At 41.3% G+C, this 22,046-nt stretch overlaps 1 protein-coding gene across 1 annotated transcript in view; it reads left to right on the forward strand.

The window, feature by feature from the left end:
- Positions 1 to 18,529, forward strand: part of USP14 (ubiquitin specific peptidase 14 (tRNA-guanine transglycosylase)) — a 21,984-nt gene extending 3,455 nt beyond the window's left edge. The window contains exons 3-16 of the mRNA XM_015423298.1: positions 2,439 to 2,471; positions 3,128 to 3,232; positions 4,346 to 4,449; positions 6,095 to 6,153; positions 11,239 to 11,369; positions 11,706 to 11,786; positions 12,254 to 12,342; positions 13,188 to 13,302; positions 13,888 to 13,953; positions 14,806 to 14,898; positions 15,580 to 15,708; positions 16,756 to 16,816; positions 17,738 to 17,845; positions 17,976 to 18,529. Of these exons, the coding sequence (XP_015278784.1) occupies positions 2,439 to 2,471; positions 3,128 to 3,232; positions 4,346 to 4,449; positions 6,095 to 6,153; positions 11,239 to 11,369; positions 11,706 to 11,786; positions 12,254 to 12,342; positions 13,188 to 13,302; positions 13,888 to 13,953; positions 14,806 to 14,898; positions 15,580 to 15,708; positions 16,756 to 16,816; positions 17,738 to 17,845; positions 17,976 to 18,127 (1,326 nt within the window). The 3' untranslated portion in view covers positions 18,128 to 18,529. The remainder of the gene's footprint in view (positions 1 to 2,438; positions 2,472 to 3,127; positions 3,233 to 4,345; positions 4,450 to 6,094; positions 6,154 to 11,238; positions 11,370 to 11,705; positions 11,787 to 12,253; positions 12,343 to 13,187; positions 13,303 to 13,887; positions 13,954 to 14,805; positions 14,899 to 15,579; positions 15,709 to 16,755; positions 16,817 to 17,737; positions 17,846 to 17,975) is intronic.
- The last annotated feature ends 3,517 nt before the right edge of the window (positions 18,530 to 22,046 follow it).

Below are 22,046 nucleotides of genomic sequence, written 5' to 3' on the forward strand. Positions count from 1 at the left end.
GGCTGGGTTTCGGGGGGGGGGGGGGCGTGCGTGGCTGTTTGCCCTGGAGTGAACTACCGCGCGGCAGCGGGATCAAACGTCACGCCGACGTCCCGTGGTGGTGGTGGGGAGGTGCCGATCATATGTCACTCCTGCGTCGCGGCCAAGAAGCGGATTGACGGGGTTGTTTTTTTTTTAACCCAAGTGTTCGCATGCTCCGTTGGGTGCTTGTGCGCATCCGATGGAGACTTGGGGGGGGAAAAAACCTTTTCGCGACGGGACATGGGCAAGGGCCGGATGCCACCGGAAACGTGATCAGACGCCCGCCCTTGCCCCGCGGTTTCCAGAAACTAGTACCTTGGAGGTACTAGTTTTTTACCCCGCATCTTTGGCGGGAAGCCTCAGGTGAGCAACGGGAGCTCTACGCTTCCCAGATGTGGCACTGTGATCGCGCCCGGAAAATCCGCCTATCTTCTGTCTCTGTAGCGTGGCTAATGCTCCGTGTGACCGCAGGCATAGAGAGACAAGCGGATCTTGATAGATATCCTAAATTCAGAGTGCCTAATCAAATTAGATATCGTTCAGTCCCAATGGCATATTTAACACACCTTGATATAATAAGTGTAGGAAAGCCTTCACACTAGCTAGATGTGAGGCTCTCCCCTCTGCAGTGCTCGAGGGCAGATATAGAAGAGTTCCCCTTGCACAGAGACTTTGTAAATGTGAGTCTGGGGAGATAGAAACTATTGAACATATGATGTTTAAATGTAAGTGGTACAATGAGGCTTGAGATAGATTAATTCAAACTCTCATTAAAGAGAGATGCCTGGGCAGACAGACTCAGAGTGTTGTAATAAAATGTTATCGGATGAAAATCACTCTGTTACTAAGATTGTGGCTAAATTTTGGGTTGCATTCAAAAAGGACAGCTTAACTTGTAAAATCGCAATTCTCTCCTTTTTAGTGTGTTTTTTTAGTGAATCTGTTATATGTATTCTATATTTTTATATTGTGTAGTTTGTGATGTTTTATTTTGGTGCCCCTTGGTGGGTTGTTTGGATTGCTCTGGCTGGATGCCATAATAAAATTTCAGTCATTCACTTAGGACACACAGAATTTTCTTACTGCAGTGCTTCTCTGCTCAAAAAAACCACTTTTCCCCTAGTGGAAGAGATCTTCCACCTGCAGAAAGGAATCATAGAATCCAACCTTAGGTTTTAAGATAGAACCACTGCAAATATGTTGTTCATTTACTGCTTGCATATATGCAAGTTTGCTTTTATATGGACACTAGGCACAAGGCCCGTTGCGGGAAGAGAGGCAACGAGCCCTAGAGAGAGGCCGCCGGAGGGCCCCCCCACGGACTGGCAAAGGAGAGCGTGGTGGCTCCCCGGTGGCCAGGCTTGCGCCTCCCCTCACCACATGCTGGAGGCATCAGGGCAAGCCAGCTGGCCTCGTCCCTCCTCTGTCAATGCAGTGGAGGAGGTCGCTGCTGAAGGCAGCAGGCCTCGCCCATCCACAGCACTGTGCGCTGGTGTCAGCTATGCTGCCATGGAGTTGGGATGTTCTGTCAGTGTCTGTGTAAATTGCTTTTGCATTCCTCTCTCTCCTTTGCACTGAAATGCTTATCTGCAGCCCTCTCATGAGGCCGGAGCTCTCCGAACCCCCGATCCGGGTGTGACCAGCTCAGGGGTGGGGCGATAACATGACCAAGCCCCGCCCCCTGCTCCCTTCTCGGTTCGCTTGCCTCAGCGTGCAGGCAAGGAGGGGGAAGGAGGTGTCTGGGCAGCCGCTCCAGCTCGGCTGCCTCGGAGGTCCTTCGCCTGGTGAGGAAAGCGTGGCGCAGCCACTTTCCCCCTCCCCGAGTGCAGCTGGGGCCAGCTGAGGGAACCCCCAGTCCCCGAAGAAGGGTGCGCAGCTTCCCCAGCCCAGACTGCAGCAGGCAAGGGAAGCGCGACGCGACCGCCTCGGCACCTCTCGCCCTCCACGGCCGTGGCCGTCTCTCCACTGGCTGCCCGCCGCCCATTCCAGGGCCGCACGGGCCAAGATGGCGAGGCTCGTTCCTCCCACCCAGCCAGCCAGCCAATGGCACGCCAGTTGCCCCGAGCAAATGGCTAAGGGAGTGCATTTTTTCTCGCCACCCCATAGGATGGTGGCCACCCCAAAACACAATTATTATAAGGAGAAATAATTTGATCTATAAACAATCTATATGGACATAATTCTCATTTTGCACACTGAGTGCTTATCTCTGAAGTAAGTGGAAAATTTTGTACCGGCAGCAGGCCTCTCCCTCAACTACTGAGACTGTTGAACAGTGGCTTATTTGGAGCAATCTCCAAAGTGTCCATGTTTGCTTGAATTCTCTTGCAATTAATTGGGGGAATTAATTGGGGGCTTAAACATGTCTTTCTATGGATTGTGCCTTGTAAAACTTGTATATATTTTTTCCTGAATAGGATGATGACTGGGGCAACCTTAAAATAAAACCTGTAAGTATTGAAAGCCAGTTCTAAATTATGCTGTCTTATTTTTTTACTCTTAGGCTATGAATGGAGCTGATGCTTATTTTTTTAAATATTAGAAACCATCAAGGCTTGACTTCATTGTTGATGCTACTCATGTGATTATTTTTCCAAAACTTTTCTGCGGGGAAAAAGTGGTATAAATTTTCAGTTGCATTAGGTTATGACTGTATTATTCTCTCCACATGCTGACATGTAAGCAGTGGGCTATTGTTGCTGGGAAAGCTGTTATCAAACCTCTACTTAATCCTAATTTTTTATATAATAGTGAACTAGGGCTTGATCAAACAAGAAGTTTTGAATCAAGATTCACATGCAAAGGACGTTGGGGGAAGAAGGGGGGTATGAAAGCACAGTAAAGGAGCTGAGTTTGTTCATGACATCAGTAAACCTCTGCTTAATATCAGCCATTTGCGATGTCTGAATACAGCTTTTGGCAGATGCAACATTTTAAGGCATTAAATGGCATATTCTAGGGGCATAGAGGGGCTAGGTTTCTAAATTAGTATTAGTTTAAGAAATTGAAAGATTCCGGTTGTGTGCTACAATTTTGTGACTGCCTCTTTGCTTGATTGAGTGGGTTTTTTTTAGCCTTTGTTAACTTGAGTAATTTTTTTAAACAGGGGATGACCTTATTAATGATGGGTTCTGCAGATGCTCTACCTGAAGAACCAGTAGCCCGGCCTGTCTTCGTAGAAGATATGACAGAAGAACAGTTAGCCTCAGCAGTAAGCCTTTTTTTGGTCAAAAGTCTGAATGTACTGTCTGGCATCACTGTATATTTAGTTTAAAAACCACATGTTTTGCATTATCAAACTGATTTTTCCAAGATCCAAAGAACATGAGTTGGCTTTAGATAGTTTTGTCAAATAACTCTTTATTGCCTTAGAACAAACGCTAATCAAAGTGGAAAGAAGTTTCATAATAATTTTGTGATGCAACTTTACAAATGCAGAGCCTAGCATGAGCCTGTAGTAACCTCTTTCTTGGACAAGGCCTTACTGTGCAAAACCATCCTTCTCTTTCTGTCACCCTTGCCCTCTAAACAAAATAATAGATTTTGCATATTAAAAGCCATGCTTAAGAAATAAACATCATGAAAGCTGTGGAAATGTATGTTTTACTATTTGGGGCTTCCATGTCTCTAAACATAACCCAGGTATGTGACTGTGAAATTTGCTACTAAAGGGAACAAGCTGGGGGCTACAAGGAATAAGTGGGAGGGATAAACATTTTTGAAATTTGTACCTGTTTTCACATATATACACACATGCTCTTTCACTTACAAACCCTCTCCTCTGTAATTCTATCATCCTGAGACTTGAGCAAGCCAGTTTCCTCAACTGACCATCAGCAGTTCTGAATATTTCCTGCCTCCTGTAGCATGTACTGTTTTCACCCAGCTATGTTAAGAGGATTTTTCTTTCCTTGGTTTATGTGCAAAGAACATTTTTTACATAACTGGGCAGTCCTCTGAATGTCTTTACAACTTTATCTGTAGGTGGTCTAATTCTGGTTCTGTGTGATTGCAATGAGTCACCCAATTTACTATTAGTAATGAGATAGAAGGATCTTCTAAATGTCCTCATTGTACCAGAAACCACACTAGATGGTTGCTCTTTAATGATACCTCAATAAAATAATAACTAAGAAAAATAATGACTAAGAACTAAACTGCTAGTATTCTGTTAAGTATAAACTTTTGAGGTTTGGACCATCATGTTTGTGTTAAACTGTAGGGTCATTATGTTAAAACAACTGGTTCATTTCTAAACAGTAGCATTTAATACCAATCTTCAAGTAGTCCTTTTCTTTTCTTCCTTTTTTTAATTTGGTGATAGATGGAATTGCCATGTGGTTTAACAAACCTTGGGAATACTTGTTACATGAATGCAACAGTTCAGTGTATTCGCTCTGTGCCAGAACTGAAAGAGTCCCTGAAGAGGTAGGTTTCATTACTGTAATATGTTGTGGTGTTATTAAATGCTTTTTTAATATTACCATTCAATTTATAATGAAATAGTAAGGATTATGACCGGTATGTTTGATGATTGGGAGGGGGTTTATATAGATAACATATATTTAAACTTTTCCATTCTCTGATTTGTTGGTGCTAAAATGGAACAAATAAAAGTTAGTATTGGAATTCGGATAGCTCGGTACAAAATATGAGCTGCCTTTCTACAAATAGATTTGTGTCGAGACTTACGGACTCTACATTATGTAATCATTTAGGAAGCTGTTTTCTATTAATTTCATTCTAGAAACTTTTTCAGTGTCTTGTTTGCTTTTAACTAATTTTCGGTATGGTAGCATATTCATACTTAATGTTACTTCTGTGTGTTCTTTACTGCAACTTTGCTCCTGCACTTTGAATTCATCAAGAAGCAGAATAGGCAAAGGTTAGTCTTGCCAGCAGATTTCAGATGAAGGAATCAATCCACTTCTATATAATTCCTAATATTTTTAACCATTCCAGAAAGGAAAGTATTTAGCTCTGCTATCTTTTATGATCTCACTGTTTTTTCAGGTCTTTGGCTTTTAAATGTAGTCTTAATTTTTAGAATGCTTTGAAATTTCTCTTGGGAAATTAATGATAAAGATAAGTCATGGTCGTGCCATGACTCTGTGTACCCTGCACCCAATAGTCAAAGTTGTCCATAATATAATATGCAGTCAGAGAAGCTGAATTTTACACAGCTGCTAGCAGGATTTGGAGTTAAGTATTATTTTGGAAACTACCTTTTGCGTGAAAGAGGAGGTAGCAGAGATAATACCATGGGAGATAGTGGCATCCATAGAGGCATGAATGGCATTCAGACATTACTTGGTGAGGTCAGGCATGATGGGCCTCAGGATCCTGTACTCCAGCCTTATTCTCTTCACTGCATATAGAAAGGAATGACAGAACTGGACAAATCCTGCAGTTACTTGAGTCTGAAATTTCCTTGGACCCAAAGAACAGAGGTTTTGCATAGATTCTCAATTCAGATAAATTTGCTGTCTCCCTAGTTAAGTCATTCACTTCTGCATACAGTGATGGCCAGGGGACTACATATGTAAGCTCCAAACCCATTTTATCACAATGGATACATTTGAGAGGGGGTTATAGTAATGTGTGAATCAGATCTGAAGACTTGTGCTGTGATTGGGTATGCATCCCCCCCACACTCTTTAACAGGCAGTAGATGACAGCTCACTGCTTCTGCCATGAAACTTCACCTGTTTAAACATACTGATGGTAACCTTCTCAAGATAATGGAATGCACTGCCATCGCAAGGTACTTGCAGAAGCAGATTTATCCCACCTCACCCTTGGCCAGCAACTACCTGTGAGCCTCAGTTTTGGGATCCATGTGGATAAAAATCCATGCAAGACAGGCAGCTGCACTGAGTAGGGCAGAGTATGGAAACACTGCCTCTTCTTTGGGTGGCGCTTCTGTTGTTCTGTAGGCTGCAGTCCATCATACTTGTGATCCAAGTGCATAAATGATATGCGGTCTAGTTAAAGCCCATGTTAACATTGTTTTTGTGTCTCCTGCTCTGATTGCAAGGCCAAACTGAAAACCATGTTTTAAACATTTGTTTAGATACGCTGGTGCCTTAAGAGCCTCGGGGGAAATGGCCTCTGCTCAGTACATTACTGCAGGTTTGTATTTTTTCACAACAGGGCTGAGTTTCCTACTTTTTAAAAACCGGATGATAAAGACTTCTTTGTTTTGTTCATAAGGCACTGTTTCTAGCTTACCTTTAATGCTGCATGATATACCAACTAGTTACATTTGGACATCACAATAAACAGATTTTTGTGACATAGGAACCATAAAGGCTTGTGGGTTGATGCCAAACCACTATTTTAAACACGGGTTTACTGCTGGCCTATGAACCAGCGTTTGGCTGCCTAGCCAAAAAAACTATCCACTCCAGAATTTTTTAGTATTTGCTGAAACTCCACCCCCCCCCCGCCGCCCTTTCTCTCTGACTTCCCTCCTTTGCCTCTTCTCTGTGTATGCATTCCAGTAATGGTGATAGATTCAAAGCCAACAGTTATTGAATTCTTCCCTGATGGGGGGAGAAGTACATACACGCTAACTCTCCTTATTTCAGAAATGGTTCATATCCTAATCTGTGTAGAGTAAGCCAGAATGTTTATGGTTACTCAGAAGAAAACACTTTGGTGTTACAATTCATTGAATGCCTGTACCACAGTGTAAAATATTCTTGTTCTAAGAAATGTGTGTTGCTTTACACTGGGTGAGTGTTCAGTTCCCCAATGCCTGTCTTAGTGTTTGGAGAGCTGCGCTACTTCCTTGACTGTCTTTTGTGACTGTCTACCTTGGGTCACCAGTGTTGTGCCCATGGGCACCATGGTGCCAGCCAGCACTGTTCCTGGTGCCTGCCAGATATTTTTAGAAAGTGGGAGGTGCCAGGTAGGAAGTTTGCCAGCAAAGCTTCTGACTGGCCATTGAAGATTGATTGGCTTTGCAGGTTCTTTTTTTAATGGTGATGGTTGGGTAATTTTGTGTGTGGTGAACACTGAAGCTGGAATTCTGGAATGATCAGAATGACGTTAACTCAATTCACATCTTTTTAATATTCCTTTGACTTATCACAGGTATTTTTTACTCTGTGGTTTGACAGTATATGCTCCTGAATTCCAGTATGTGATTGTTATTGGGTAAGATTTGCACTGGGGGAGAGAGCCTCTCAATGCAGTGTTAATTATCATGCTGGATTTTGAGTGTGCAAGCTTTTCTGAGCAACTGCTGCTTCACTCTCTCTTTCATTATGAATATCCATGGTGGCTAGAGCCTCAGTGGTTGAGGATGGCAGCGTGGACATTAGAAATCCTGTATTGATGTCTAACATCCTGAGAATGTTGGGGAGGGGAGGGAAATTTATCAGAGTGCAAACACCTTGGGAGGCAATAGGAATCCTCATAATGGTTACTCTTACAGCCGCATATATTGCACTCGAACACACATGAAACTATAGGGAGGAGTGTGTGCTTGTTGGATGTGATAATTATGAATGACAGCTGTAACAAATTAATTAGTGTGCAGTTAGCATGCTAAAACAAACCTGTGCGTGGTCACAGTCTAGGATCCCCATCTATGTACATATACCGGATGACATCCTACCATTCCATGTGCAGCAGGTGTAATTCTCTTGCAGTCTTCCTCAGTCCTGCACCTCTTTCTAAAGGACTTTCATAGCTGTTCCCCTGCATAGATCTTGCAACTCCATGAGTGGTCTTTCCAGGGGTCAGAATGTGCTGTAGCAATGGAGGGGAACGTGGGGGAACCCTGTGTACCTTCTGCACAATGGTGGTAAGAAACTGCCTACCATCTCCCTTGCTAATTAGGGATTATATACTATATGCTCCATCTCCAGCAGTCTCCAGTGCTTGCTGGTCATTTAAAGAGGCTTTTCTTTTAATATGCTGTTCAGTTGGTGATCCAGCAAGGAGAATATGTTTTTAATAACTTATTTCAGAAACAAATAGAGTTCAAGGAGAACAGTTAAACAACAGGAGAGGACATGGGAGGGGTGAAAGTTATAACTGCAGGTAAAGGTAGGATGTGGACAACAGCCTGAAGATCTCCCCAGAGGCTTCTTTATCTCCCCGCCCCCCCCCAATTGCTTCAGTTGACCAATTGTAAACCATACACATTGAGGCAGTGACATTTTGCCATCTGTGGGGTAATCAGTGAGCAACCGGGGTAGCATCCAGGGATTCTGGTGCAAGATAGGTGAGAAGGCAGGAATTGTAAATTGCAGTGTCAGCATGAACTGAGACTTGTTTGATACCTCTGGGTAAGCTTACCCATTGTTTGTTCCGTACATCGTTTGTTACAAACCCTGCTTTTTCATGACATCTGAATGCAGTTAAGTGTGTACAGGAGTCCTACTTGCCCACTTTATTTCCTTTTTTCTCCATTGTATTGCCCTGCTAAGGTGCTGGGCCAAGATACTGCGATTTCTACCACTCCACTTAAGAAATAACAAAAGGAAAGTTTTGGATATACCTACTGTTATCAGACTTGTAGAACTGCCTGACTCTTCCATTCCTAAAATACTGATTTTGTGTTCTCTAAGTAATTTTTGAAGTCACTGTTGTGAAGTCTGAGGTATTAAGATGCAGTGAAGTGCATCGGAGAGTCCCCAAAACCATGATGACTATTTCCATAAGAGAAGGGCAATAAAATGCAGTAGAAGGTCAAAGGCGGGAAATGGGTTTTAGCCCAGAAGTGGCCATTTGGCTTAAATGACAAGAGGGAAGGAAAGGTGACTGTTCGAAAACATGATCTGTGGTACGGAGCATGAGGTACGTGACATCTAACCTGTCGGGGGAAGAATTTGGGAGTTTCTCCCACGCGGGCAGGAGCCCTAAATCTAGATTGAGTAAGGTACCTACCAAAGCAGGTAGAAGGTTTAAAAGGTGGAATCTCCGCTTTGCCCAAATGTTGTGACTACACAATGGGACCCAGGCTCCTCTGCAAAAGGAGCAGGAGGCGGGCTGGGGTTTTATTTGCTCCACAGCAACCAAGTGGGCTGTCAGAGGTAATTGTCTTCTACTGTAACTTAGCTATACTTACAATTTCCTATTCCCCCCCCCCTAGAACTGTAGCTACTAGACAGCTATTTTCCACATGCCTAGATTGCACACACATGTGCTAAGAACAGGGGGGCTAAAGTAATTTGCAAGTTCTGCCATTTGTACTTCCTCAGAGGCAGTCTTACCAGGGTACCGCAAGGTACTGGTTACATGACATGCTGAGTTTTTGTAACTTGGGGTGGTGGTACAAGAAGAGGGAACACCCTTTAACATGCATGCAAACATGCAACACGCAAGTAAGAATACACGGACCCAGGGTGGTTTTTGTGACAGTTACTACTGTTTTCTGTATAAAAACTTAAGTATATTTTCCATTTGCTTTTTTGTATCCTTCTAATTAGGATATCTGAAACGATGTAGCACAGTTCATCCAACTCTCTTGTTATAATTCCTCCTGATATTTTTGACACAGATATTAAAAAACAGAACTGGTCATAATACCAGTTTTCCTTTTTTAGAGATGTATATTTTTTGGTATATAATGTGTTTGGCTGTTTCCACATGGATGTTTAGCTTTGCCTTGGTTTTCTTATAGCAGTGGCACTGTGTTTGAGAGCATCTACATGACATCATCCTCTATTTGTCTTTCTTCTGTGCTGTTCTCTGCTTTGGCATGAATTTTCCTAAATCTTGTTTGGGATATTTTTTGAAACACCACAATCAAAATAACTTTGTGGACAGGAAGGTGTACCTTTTTTCAGATCCTGTCCACGTTTGTGCCATTTTCCTCTGCTCTGCCCCTGCAGCTGCTGTTCTGTATCCCACATGGGAGGGCTTTTTTAAGTGGTAATTGCTAGACCACTTTAGCAGTTTTTTGCAACAGTGTGGCAGCTTTCATTTAAAAATATGTCTTGGTTTTTTTGGGGCGGGGGGGGAGTGCTAGCTGAACATTTCCCTCTTATAACTGCAAGGAAAGGAGTTAGTGACTTACTTTGAAAATGAAAACTGGGAACCAGCACATTGATGCAGTAGTATTTTATTTTAAAGGAAAAGGCCTCCTGTAAGTGTGGGGGAAATTGTGGCTTCAGTGGGCTATGGCAAGGGAAGTGTGAGATAAACTGCTGTATGGAAGTTCTTGTTGCTATGAGAGCTATACAGAATCAGCTCTTTATGAAAGCTGTGTCTTCCTAGACATGTGTTCAGTACTTAAATGTAAAGTTAGCAAAAACAAGCTGGATGACATACATTGCTCAACAGAATCGGCCAATGTGTCACATGTTCCACTCTGCATGCCCATTTGAGAGTTCAGATCAAGTCTGATGTGGATAAGACTCTCGTCATGCTTAGAACCTTTCTCATCCTTACTGGAGGGGCAGGTACACCCATGACTTGAATGGACTGTCAGTTTCCTGCATAGAAGCCTACCCTTTAGACCATTATACTTAAGGTGCCACTGGATTACAGTGTGTGTGTGCATTTCCTTTCTACACTTCTGTGTCTTTTGTGTTGTGTTGCAAAATTAATCCAGAAAGCCTTGATACAGGCAAAATATAGAGCATGAAAATACTTATCTTTGTTCCTAGAAACCCTTGAACTGTAATTTAATCATGCGCCCCCTCCTAACCAACCCCACCAGCATAGTGCTTTTTACGCACCATGAAGCCTTGAACCTGATGCTGAGCAGATTTCCCAGCCTACATATTCAAGCTAAGAGAACTCGCAAGAAGGGGGGGGAGGGGTTTTGACTGCTAGCTGGGTTGGAACCTACTGTTTGTGGTGTTAGTAATCAGTAACCTTTTTGTGCTTGAATAGGTAACATATACTTTGTTTCCAAAGCGAGAAGTTAGAATTGGGTTTAAAAGATCAGAATGCCATGCTGCTAGGGTGATCTTAAGTAGTTTTTTATCGAGCTGTTTTTCAAGTTCTTAGTAGCAACTGGTATCTGGCCCTTACATAGTAAGCTTCCCCGTGCAGTGTTTTACTGTATTAGCAGCTGACCAATCTATTAAGCCTGTTTCCGGAACGATTGGCTGTACAAATGATCCCTAACTGAAAAGCTATGATATGGGTTAAATAGGGGTGGCATTTAGGGGTGTATTTATCATATGAATTAGCAGTAATCCTTCATGATTTTTCATTTTTTTAAAAGAAAAACACTTTTCTCTTATTTTTAAGCTCTTAGAGATTTATTTGATTCCATGGACAAAACCTCCTCTAGTATCCCTCCCATCATTCTCCTCCAGTTCTTACATATGGCCTTTCCCCAGTTTGCGGAGAAAGGGGATCAAGGCCAGTATCTCCAACAGGTAATTTTTTTTTTTTTTACTTTTATCAGGCAGCAAATTTCTAGCAAGAATTCATTTGTTATTCTTCTAGTCCCAACTCATTACAGTTATGAGCCAATAATTTAGTAGTAACCTACATTCAGCTTGTGTGTGTGAATGCAACACCTTTTTTAGTGTGATTTCTTTAGAAATTTATCTTTATTTCAGGTACTGCTGAATGAATGAAAAACACTTGCGAATAACAGTTCAGCTTCATAGTATTTGTAATTTGCTCTTAGCACAGGTGTTTAAGGTATATTTGTTAATGAGCAGCTCTAAGTGCCTCAGATACTAGTTTTTGTTCTGCTTCCCTCCCAGGATGCCAATGAATGCTGGGTACAGATGATGCGAGTGCTACAGCAGAAGCTAGAAGGGATCGAAAGTGACACGGTTATGGAAGTACGTCTCTTTGCTGTACAATCCAAACAACACTGATACTAATCCTGTGGTCTCAGCCAATTCTCTGTCTACCCCTCCCCCTCAAAAAGTAGCTGTTATTGCTTAAAGAAAAAACATGTGCCACATTATGGGCAGGCTTCTGGGCTTGCTTGAAGGACTTTTGGCAGTTTGTTATAATCTTGAAAGCATAAATATGCTCCCCCCCATTCTAGTGTGTTCAGTCTTCTTTCTTTCCCATTCACACCAGCTTTTTCATGCAGGAAGTGACTGGCCTTTATTCAGAGCAGCCCACTGGTAGAATTTTTTGCCAGCTGGGCATTTCAACCCACTTCTAATAAACAGAAAGATCCTTAAGGGGTCAGGCATAAAAGAATTGAAAGTCTTTATCCTGTGATGGGAATAAAGGAATTGGCAAGATACTATGGCTTCTAAAGATTCGTAATTAAAAGAGACTACTTTTTTTACAGACTGATTCTGGAGCTTCAGGAGCGGCAGCATCACCACCCAAAACGAAGAGCTTCATTGATCAGTTTTTCAGTATTGAATTTGAAACTGCGTATCCTGCACACTCTCTGGCAAGATAGATGTGGTGTGGTAGATAAAAACTCTACTTTTCACAAGAAGAAATGCTTGTTGAGATTTATTCAAATATAATTGCAGATGGCTTATACTAAAGGGTTGCCAGCGTGGTGCCCACAAGCACCACAGTTCCTGGCACTCCGAGTGTATTAGGGAGTGAGTAGGGGCAGGGAGTGCCCTTGCCCTGGAGGGCTTCTGGCTGGCCACTGAAAATCTGATTGGCTGTTAAGATTACAGTAGCATCTTGGCCAGAGCTGTCACCACAGTGTTGATTTTATTCTTTCCTTTTTCCACAGTACATATATATTTAAATTATATATTTATATAATTTTTGGGCTTCCTCTGTGTGTTTGCAAGACTCTGCCTCCTGCAGCAGCCATTTTGTGGTTGGTTCTGCCACCATATATCAGAATTCCAAAGGTGCCCACAGATTCAAAATGGTTGGGAACCCTGGTTTACACAGGAAAACAAGAAATAGTAAATAGGAGAGGAAATGGTAAGTTTTTAAAAATGCCCCAAGTGGAAGCTACATGAATTCCAACTGTTGGTGTTAAGAGAGGAGGCTAGTTGGTAAAAGCTCGAGCCTGTCTTGTGGTATACAAAAGTGTCCTTTGCTGATACTTTGCAAAAGAGCTGGTCAGTACCATCCAAACAGCTGTCTTAATATGAACATGATTGTTTTGCAGGAATTTTAGTCTGCTGAAATAAAAAGAAGGAAACCTTGTCTCTCAAAGTACTGACTGGCATTCATTTTATTAAGTGCAACAATTTTTAAATGGAGTGCTCCTGCTACTGTTTATCTTTCCTTAACATTATGTAAAGCATGAAATGCACAGAATCAGAAGAGGAAGAAGTAACAAAAGGAAAAGAGAATCTACTCCAGCTTAGTTGCTTTATCAATCAAGAAGTTAAATATCTTTTCACGGGTCTTAAACTGGTGAGCAGTTGTTGTGTCTCTGATAGTGTTGGTTGTTTCTATACTTTACCTTTTTATCACACTTTTTTGTCACATTACTTAGCCTTGGTACTCTTAAAGAGGTGTGCAGCTGGGTTTGAATGTCAAGTTGTCTTGAACGTGTGTATCACCTTCTGATCTCTGTTCTGAGGCACATGTTGCATTATAAATTGCATTTTGATTTTTAACCTTTCCTCTTCTGATCCCCCACAACCCCATGCATTGTATAAACCAAATCTTTAGTGTTGTGTGTTTCCTTTGTATGCTTGAAAACAGGTTCTTGTGGGCTGTTGCGTTTTCTTTTGGTATAGGCACTGTATGGGCTGTGGGAAGATGTGCCAAAGATCTTCATTTGTGTTCTTCCCCTGATCTAGATAGCACAAAAGAGAACTGCACCAGAGAGGAGATGTTCCATTATAGTTTCTTATCCTGCTGAATAATGTCTTCTGCATTTTAGTAAAAGCTTAACTTGATAAATGACCTGGGTGACGTCTAAGGCAAGAAACTAAAGCAGTGACCTGGGCATTATTTTGTATGATATAATGCAATCTTGTGTTTCTCTTTCAGCGGCTTCAAGAAGAAATTACCAAACTCTCTCCTACATTACAAAGGAATGCCCTTTACATAAAATCTGTGAGTAGTATTTGGATGCCAAACACTTAGTTAGACCTCTTTTATATTAGTAAATCATTCTACTTTTGCTGAAATTCAGTGTGGAATGATACAGTTGAAGGTTAAACTTCTTTAAATGGCTATAGATTAGATTTTTTACTAAACCAGATATTGTACATAGAAAGAGTAGCAGTTTAAAGAAATTTACAACCTGGCATCTTAATTCTAAACATATTCACAATGGCCTGGTGCATCATATTTTTCACATAAAACCCTGACTGCTGTGTGTGACTAAATTATACCTCATACATTGGGAGGCCAGAGTGAATAGAATGAGCCAAGTTCAGGAACTGGCTTGCTGCAACATAATGTGGAAGCTTGTGCACATAGTTGCCCCAAGAACCTGCTTGTTTAGGGATAGGGTAGAAATCCTTAAAACAAATTGCATACATGCAGCCTTGTGTTATGTGTGTAGCTGTTGTACATAACTGTTACTCATCTTTTGGTGAACTGTATTTCAGTGCCTTAAGGTGGTACTGTGAATAGCATATTGGACATGCAAAAAAGATGTGTAATAAATTATGGGGCTGTGGTTCAGTGGTAGAGCATATGATATGCGTAAGATCCCAGGTTCAATCCATGGCACTTTCAGTTAAAAGGGGCAGATGTGAGGTGAAAGACTTCCACCTGGAACCCTGGAGATCTGCTGCCAGTCTGAGTAGACAACATTGGCACTGATGGAATAACTGTCTGATTCAGTATAAGGTAGCTTCCTTTGTTCATGTGGGGCAGTGTGCATCTGTGTTGCATAGACAGGTATTCATGGATTCTGATAAATTATCTTCTTGTTTTATTTATATATTCGATTTTTAGTCCAAGATAAGTCGCTTGCCTGCCTATCTGACTATTCAGATGGTTCGTTTCTTTTACAAAGAGAAGGAATCAGTGAATGCCAAAGTTCTCAAGGTGTGTAGCTTTTTAATATTTCTTAAATCTGGTGTTGGGACTTGTGTGCTAGGGCAGATACTAACCACCAGGTGGGGCACAAACAGGCACTCTTCTTTATGAAGCAGTTTCCTTTCAAACTCTGGTGGTCAGGTCACCAGTGTTTTTTTTTAAATATATGGGAACATTTTATACTACAAAAACTGTCTTTCAATGTATCAGACTCACCACCAGAAAATTATAACAAAAAATTGTGGCTGTTTGGTACCCCGTTATCAGTTTTTTGTTAGAAAAATAAATTATTCCATGCAATTTATTCCAATAAATTATTCTAACCAATTGCATTATTATGTATCCAATATCTTATGTTGTGAAATGAAAAAATTGTTAATAAAAAAAAGGTCACCAGTTTTTTGCCATGTAGATGGGAATGAAAGCAAGACCAGAACAGATCATGCAGGCAGTCTGATTGCACGGAGGCGTCTTATTCTAGAATAATTGTCAAACCAGCTGCTTATGATAACCTTATGTTTCGGGCATTTCATGTTTGGGGGTGTTTTGGGCAGTTTTAAGGTTTATTTAAATTATGTGCCTCAGATAAAAATATTACCTCCAAGACATTAAACAGTCATGGAAATGTTTAGTCTTCTTAGGATCCTGTGATGCTTTACGTGAATATTAAGCTTTTCTTTTTGTATCTAGGATGTTAAATTTCCACTTATGTTGGATGTATATGAACTGTGTACACCAGAACTTCAAGAAAAGATGGTCTCATACCGGTCAAAATTTAAAGACCTAGAGGACAAAAAAGTAAACCAGCAGACAAAAAATGTACGTGGCTCAGAATATTTGATTTATGCAGTGCACAAATTTTTCTTTAGATACATGTTTTCATTCATACCTAGTATTGTTCAGATAAACCTAATTAACCAAAACATTAGTTTAGAGTCTTGTAGTCATAATAGTAGATTAACTGGAGAACATGACTTGAATAGTTAGAATTCCTGCTTGTTGAGGAGAGTGGAGTGGCTGTCTACTTGTGTGTAGTGGTGTATATAATGGGTTGTGGCATGAGGGCAAGGAGGAGGAATGGCTAGAAATCTTCCCCTCTCCCATTAGTGTGAATGGTAAGCTCCACAAATGACACTAAACTGGAGGAGTGACATTTATGTTACTGATTGCTGTTTACCAAACAGCATCCCGTGTTGCTCTTTAGCTTCGTTGCCCTTTCCATCATAAGTGACTTTTTGGTGGACAAAGGAGGCTGCCCTGGGATGTGGAAGAATCCCATCCATGAACTTCTTCTCTTGGTTGAATCCAAGTTCTGGAGCTGAATCATTGTCCTTAAGAAACTTAAAAGCCTGTTGCTTAACAGTCCGCTAACTAGGTTTTATCTACACAGTTTGTTAGCCAGACAACCTTGATTTGGAATCCATGGCTTTCAACCAAGGTTTTGAACCTGTCAGTCCATTCATAAGTGTTAATCCTTGCATAAAACATCTAAGTCTTGATTTTAGGCCCGTGTTAAGAAAACCAAAATGAAATATTGCATTGTGATTTAGTTTATAACGGTAGGCTTTTCTGCAAAAGTAAACTGTTGGTCTGTGCAGTGGGGGTTTCAGGTTCCCTTTGCCTGCATGTCTTTTTTCCTATTAAAATTGCACCTATTCTCACCCTTGCTTTACATCTGATGGGGCAGACCTGGGTTTAAATAAGTAGATCTGCTATTATTGTATGCAGCTTAAGCCTTTAAACTTCATACTTTCAGAGATGTCCTTGTTGGGGGAGCAATTCATTGATGATTTAGTAGCATAGTCTCAGTAGCAGTAATATGGCTTTACTAAATTATGTTATTTAAAGAAAAATTTCACTTTTCAGTCTAGTAAAGGTGATGGTGCACCGAAGGAAGTTAAATATGAGCCATTTTCCTTTCATGATGGTAAGTGTCTATTGAAAGACATTTAAAGTTTTGAATTCAACATGCTACCCTATGGCAGTTTTCATAAATGTTCTGTGATGACTCAGAAGTGAAGCTTGGCAGTCTGGAATTCCCATTGATTGCTGTCTGGACACTAGCCTCCGTGTTTCATGATTACACAGCGGAGTGATAGGGCAGACTCTTGCTTTTTATCTTAAGATAGTCTGGGTGCTAGGAACACTTTATGCTTTCATTGCACTCAGTATTGAGAACTGGGTGATGAATTTTAAACAAGTCTCAGATAAAATCAAAATTGAAGTATGATTTTCTGCCTATTAATATTAGCTGTGTAGTCTTCTGCTGATGAAGGATTGAATCCTATGAACCAAGAGGTAGCCCCAACAAATTTGTACTAGGAAGGTCCCTTTGACCCCACACATTGGCGGTCATTCAGGGGGCACTTGGATAATGCAGGGAACATCTCTTTCCACGAGACAGTCCATAGGATCCAGCCTGAAGACTCTGAGAGGCTGGGGGAGCAGATAGCAGCACTCCCTTCTTGCCCAGTCTGACTTGTGCAACTATTGTACTATTAGCTATATCGGTTTTCACTCTGCCTTTGGAGAACCATGCTTCACTTGGCAGGGCTACCCACAGCTGCCTTTTTCTGCCTTCACACACTGTCAGTCAGTGCTACCTATCCCGTCTCTCCTTGGGTGCAATCCTATGGAGACAGTGTCTGAATTCAGTTTGTAAACTCACTACTTGGCCCCAAGAAAATCTGGTATGTTTGAAATGTATCTTGTATTAAATGGCTTTCCTTAATCTTGGCAGAGGTTTAATTCTAAAACCTCCTGTATCAAGATACAAAGGCATGGATAAGCTGTGTGAAAAGGGTTTATTGCAGTGTTTACATTGTGATGTGCTTCTTTCCCCCCTCAGATATAGGCTCTAATAACTGTGGCTATTATGACCTCCAAGCAGTGTTAACACATCAGGGAAGATCTAGCTCTTCTGGACACTACGTATCTTGGGTTAAAAGAAAACAAGGTACTGAAGGGACTTTAGAAGAAGGGGTTGATCATCTACCCAGCCTTTGAAAAGTTTTCATTTCAGGAATAAACTAAGAACAGTCTGTTTCTTATTGAGTTGTAAACGGCCACTTTTTCTCTCTTTCCAGATGAATGGATTAAATTTGATGATGACAAAGTCAGCATTGTTACACCTGAAGATATTTTGAGGCTTTCGGGTGGTGGAGACTGGCATATAGCTTACGTTCTACTTTATGGGCCACGCAGAATTCAAATAATTGAAGATGAAGATGAACAATAGACTTCATTTCTACTCATTTCTGCCTAGGTGTGAAATAAATTTCTTGACTCCAATCTCTCATTTGGAGCAGCAAAGAGGTGAAAGTCTGTCTGGAACTGATCTCTGCCCTAACGCCAGGGCAGCCACTCAGTATTTGATATTAATTTTTTAGTTACTATTTGCAAAAACCATTTTTTTAAACTATTGGTGAAATTCAAATCGGCCTTTCCCCCTACTTCTGTAACATTATCTGCAAGATATTTATTGCACACCTACTAATGCATCATTTGTTGTTAACTCTTGCATGGTTTCTACTGGTTCAGTAGCTGTCCATCCTCTCTTATTGTGTCTGACAGTTTTGTCAGAATGGTGAAAACTCAATTGTTGCCCAAACATGTAACTCAGCGCTGCTGCCCATACCCCGTGGAAATAAGGCTACAATCACGTATTTGTCCAGCCTGATCTGCCACCTCAGCCTGTTCTGTTGCTGGCATTTCATGACTTTAAATAAATGGTGATCAATAATATTGATGCTTATGTAAATATAGCTGCTTTTTGTCTTCTATCTAGAGCAGAATCGTGCATATCAATATGTTCAATTCTCAACATGGCCCTATCTTTGAACACTTAAATTGGAAACTGGTGCAATGAACAAACAACTCAGATCTTTCTACAAACTTGAGAAAAGCCATAGGTTTTCAGAAAAATCTGAAAACACCCTCCCGGTAGACCCAGCCTCCTGTACCTTTAAGAACAAATGTCTTCTGTGACCAATGCTCCCTCTAAGCTGTGGAGTCTTGTGAGCAAAAATTCTACTTTGTGAGTGAGCAATTTGGCTACTGCATAAATTTGCTCTGGAGCCATCCTTCCTGAACGAAGTGAAAACTGTGAGCTAGCTCACACTAACTCAGCTTAGAGGGAACACTTCTGTGACCATTGTGTGGTTTGCTGAGCAGCAACAGCACTGCCAGTTGTCAAGCCTTGGTTTCTACCAGTAAAAGGAGGGAGGCCCTGCCAGGGCTATTTTTACCTCCCAGGCCACCTCCGCTCCCCTCCCTTCTGGCTTGGAAAGAGAGCTCATTGGGGCCAGGCCCAGCAGCAAGGAGGGGGGAAAGAGGAAATAGTGTGGGGAGGGGATACAGGAGAAATTGAGGTACCTTCCTCTGCCAGTCCTTGCAAAGCCCTCCGCGACACATCTGGGCCTGGCACAGGCTTCTGGTCAGTACCACCATTTTCCCAAGGGGAGGAAATAAAGAATCTGGAAATGTGGAGAGGCTATGGGAACTGTCAGGGAATGGAGAAAGAAAATTGTGAAAAGGGAAATTAAATGCCCTCCCAAATTCTCGTGGATCCCCCACTTGTCTTTACTATAATTGAATAGGTTTTTTTATCTGTGTTGGTAATTTATACTATGGAAGAAATGCATTGGAATGTTAACCTGTTGTCCAGCTTAGATGGGGAACTAAAGAATAGAAAGTGTCTGGGTTGAACAAGGATCTGCTGTGGGACACAATGTTACTAGTCATCCCCCGCCCCCAGAAGAAGTAGCCAAAGAATTTGAGCTCTTATCTATTTTTAACTATAATTCTGTGTTGCATAGAAAATTTTAAAGCACAATTTTGTTCTTACTGTGGCTTAGTCTCTCAGAGGCTTATGGTGGAGCAATTTAAAAGTATTTTTTAATGTCTCTTCTCAGTCCAACACCTGGACATTTGTTCCATTTAGCATTCTATGAAAAGGGAACCTGTAGTGCAGGGAACCCTTTTGAGCCTGAGGGTGTTTTTGGAATTCTGACAGAGGGTGGTAAGTGCAACCACAAAATGGCCACCGTGGTGAGGGGCCAAGAGGACCAGTTTTATTAAATTTACTGGGAAAGCTGATTGAGAGAGAACAAAACCAATGCTGTAGTGGCAGCTGACATTGAAACAGTGTTATTTGATCTGCAGAGTCAATCAGAAGCCCTGCCAGGCAAGAGCCCCACCTGGCTCATCCTACTTCTTAATTACTGCTTTCAGGACCAGAGTCATAAACAGCAAACCATCACCCCCAAAAGGAGAGCCTACAAGTTACTACAAAAGTTATCATGTAATGGAACAACAGCTGCCACACACAAAGTAGTTTATCTCTGAGAAACCAAGATGATTTAGCTTCTGAAGAGACAAAGTCCTGATTAAATAATGGAGAGAGGATTCAGCTCTTAGATCTGAAAATCTGGGGCAATTAAACAAAATGATCCACAGAATCAATTCCATTGAATCTTCCTACCATCAGCCCTGGAAAGTGAGGAAGAGTTAGCTCAGATTGGCATTTTTGTTGGAGGGAGAATGCCTAATGAGAAAGATGAACACACTTTGCAGGTTCTAATCAAAGTCCCTCAAATGTCTTCCAATTGTTTCTGTCATATCATGGGTGATGCCCAAATATAATGTATGATCCTGTAATCTGTCCCAATCACTTGTGTGATGGTCCAGCCTGACTAGTCCAAGGAGGCTTGATTCTGGATTTTAGTATCTTAATTTTCAAATTGAATGCTGTGCTCCAGGCCTTTGCTTCAAAGGACATCTCCCCAACTTCAGCTCTCAGAGCTATTTCTGACACACACTGAGGAATTCCCAAAATATTACATTATATAGGAATCTTATAGCGGTCTATCAATGTTGTCTGTTACTGCTCTGATCCAAAGCCTGGCAGCATTTAGCATTTGCCCGGTAACTTTAACATTGAATACTTTAGCATTAACTATCACAGGAACATATTGGCCACTAGAGTAATAAAATCTTGAGATAGCAACTCTTACAACAGAGTTCAAGTGCACCTTCCAAGAAAAAATTGCTTGAAAAATAACTCCTAGATATTTGAAATGTTCCACTTGTTCCATGGATTGACCTGCCACTGACCACTTGTACTTCTTTATTCTTTGTTTTTTACTAAAAAGAAGAACATTTGACTTAGTAACATTAATAGCTACGCCCTCATTGGAGCACTACTCCAAAAAGGAACCTATAAGCTTATGTAGGCCAACCACAGATCTTGACAGAAGAATAGTATCATCTGCATATAAGAGACAGGGTAATTTAACATGAGCAAGGTGAGTGAAATTCCAGAAATACGAGAACTTTGAGATGTAAGTTAAATATCAATGGAGCTAGGATACATCCTTGACTCAATGGAATAGCCCTGGTCAGTTCACCAGATTGACCACTTATCAATACACAATTTATTCAGTTTGGTCCATATTTGCCTAGGCACTGAGTCAAAAGCTGCTCTGAGATCCATAAAGGCAACAGCTAACATACCATCTTTTGAGCTGATATACTTGTCTACAATAAATTGAAGAATATGGCAATGGTCCACTAACTCCTACGGAATCCAGCTGGCTCTTGACCCAGTACGGCTTCATCCTCAATCCAGAGAAGTTACTTCTTATTGAGCAAGGAAGTATATAGTTTGCCCATCATTGATTACAAACGTACGGGCCAATAATTATTTGGGTCTGTTGGATCACCTTTTTATGGATAGGGACTATTGCATGTTGCCAAGAGGTGGGCATAATTCCTGTCTTGTTGCTTTGAATAAATGTTAGTGCTAAAATCTCCACCCACCAGTTGGCATTTACTTTAAGCAGTTCTAAAGGTAATCATCAGGTGCTGGTGCCTTGCCAGATTTCATTTGAAATATTAAAACATTTTAATACTACGATGGGGCTATTTCTCAGCCTTTGGTTAAAGGACCATTTGGGTGGGAATACTTTCAGCAGATGATGTCACAAGTAAGGTGCTGAAATGTGCCTCCCGGCAATTAGTAAATATGTAGCAGAGGAGCAGGGATCTAGTGTTTAGCTCATTTGCAAACATCCCAAAAGATTTTTACATCATTTTGTTTGAAAGCCCAAATTAAATGTTTCCACAAGGTAACTAGAGCAGCTCTTTTGTTTTTGATA

Source organism: Gekko japonicus, unplaced genomic scaffold (assembly GCF_001447785.1).
Source record: "Gekko japonicus isolate JY-2015 unplaced genomic scaffold, Gekko_japonicus_V1.1 scaffold1146, whole genome shotgun sequence".
Classification (NCBI taxonomy): domain Eukaryota; kingdom Metazoa; phylum Chordata; class Lepidosauria; order Squamata; family Gekkonidae; genus Gekko; species Gekko japonicus.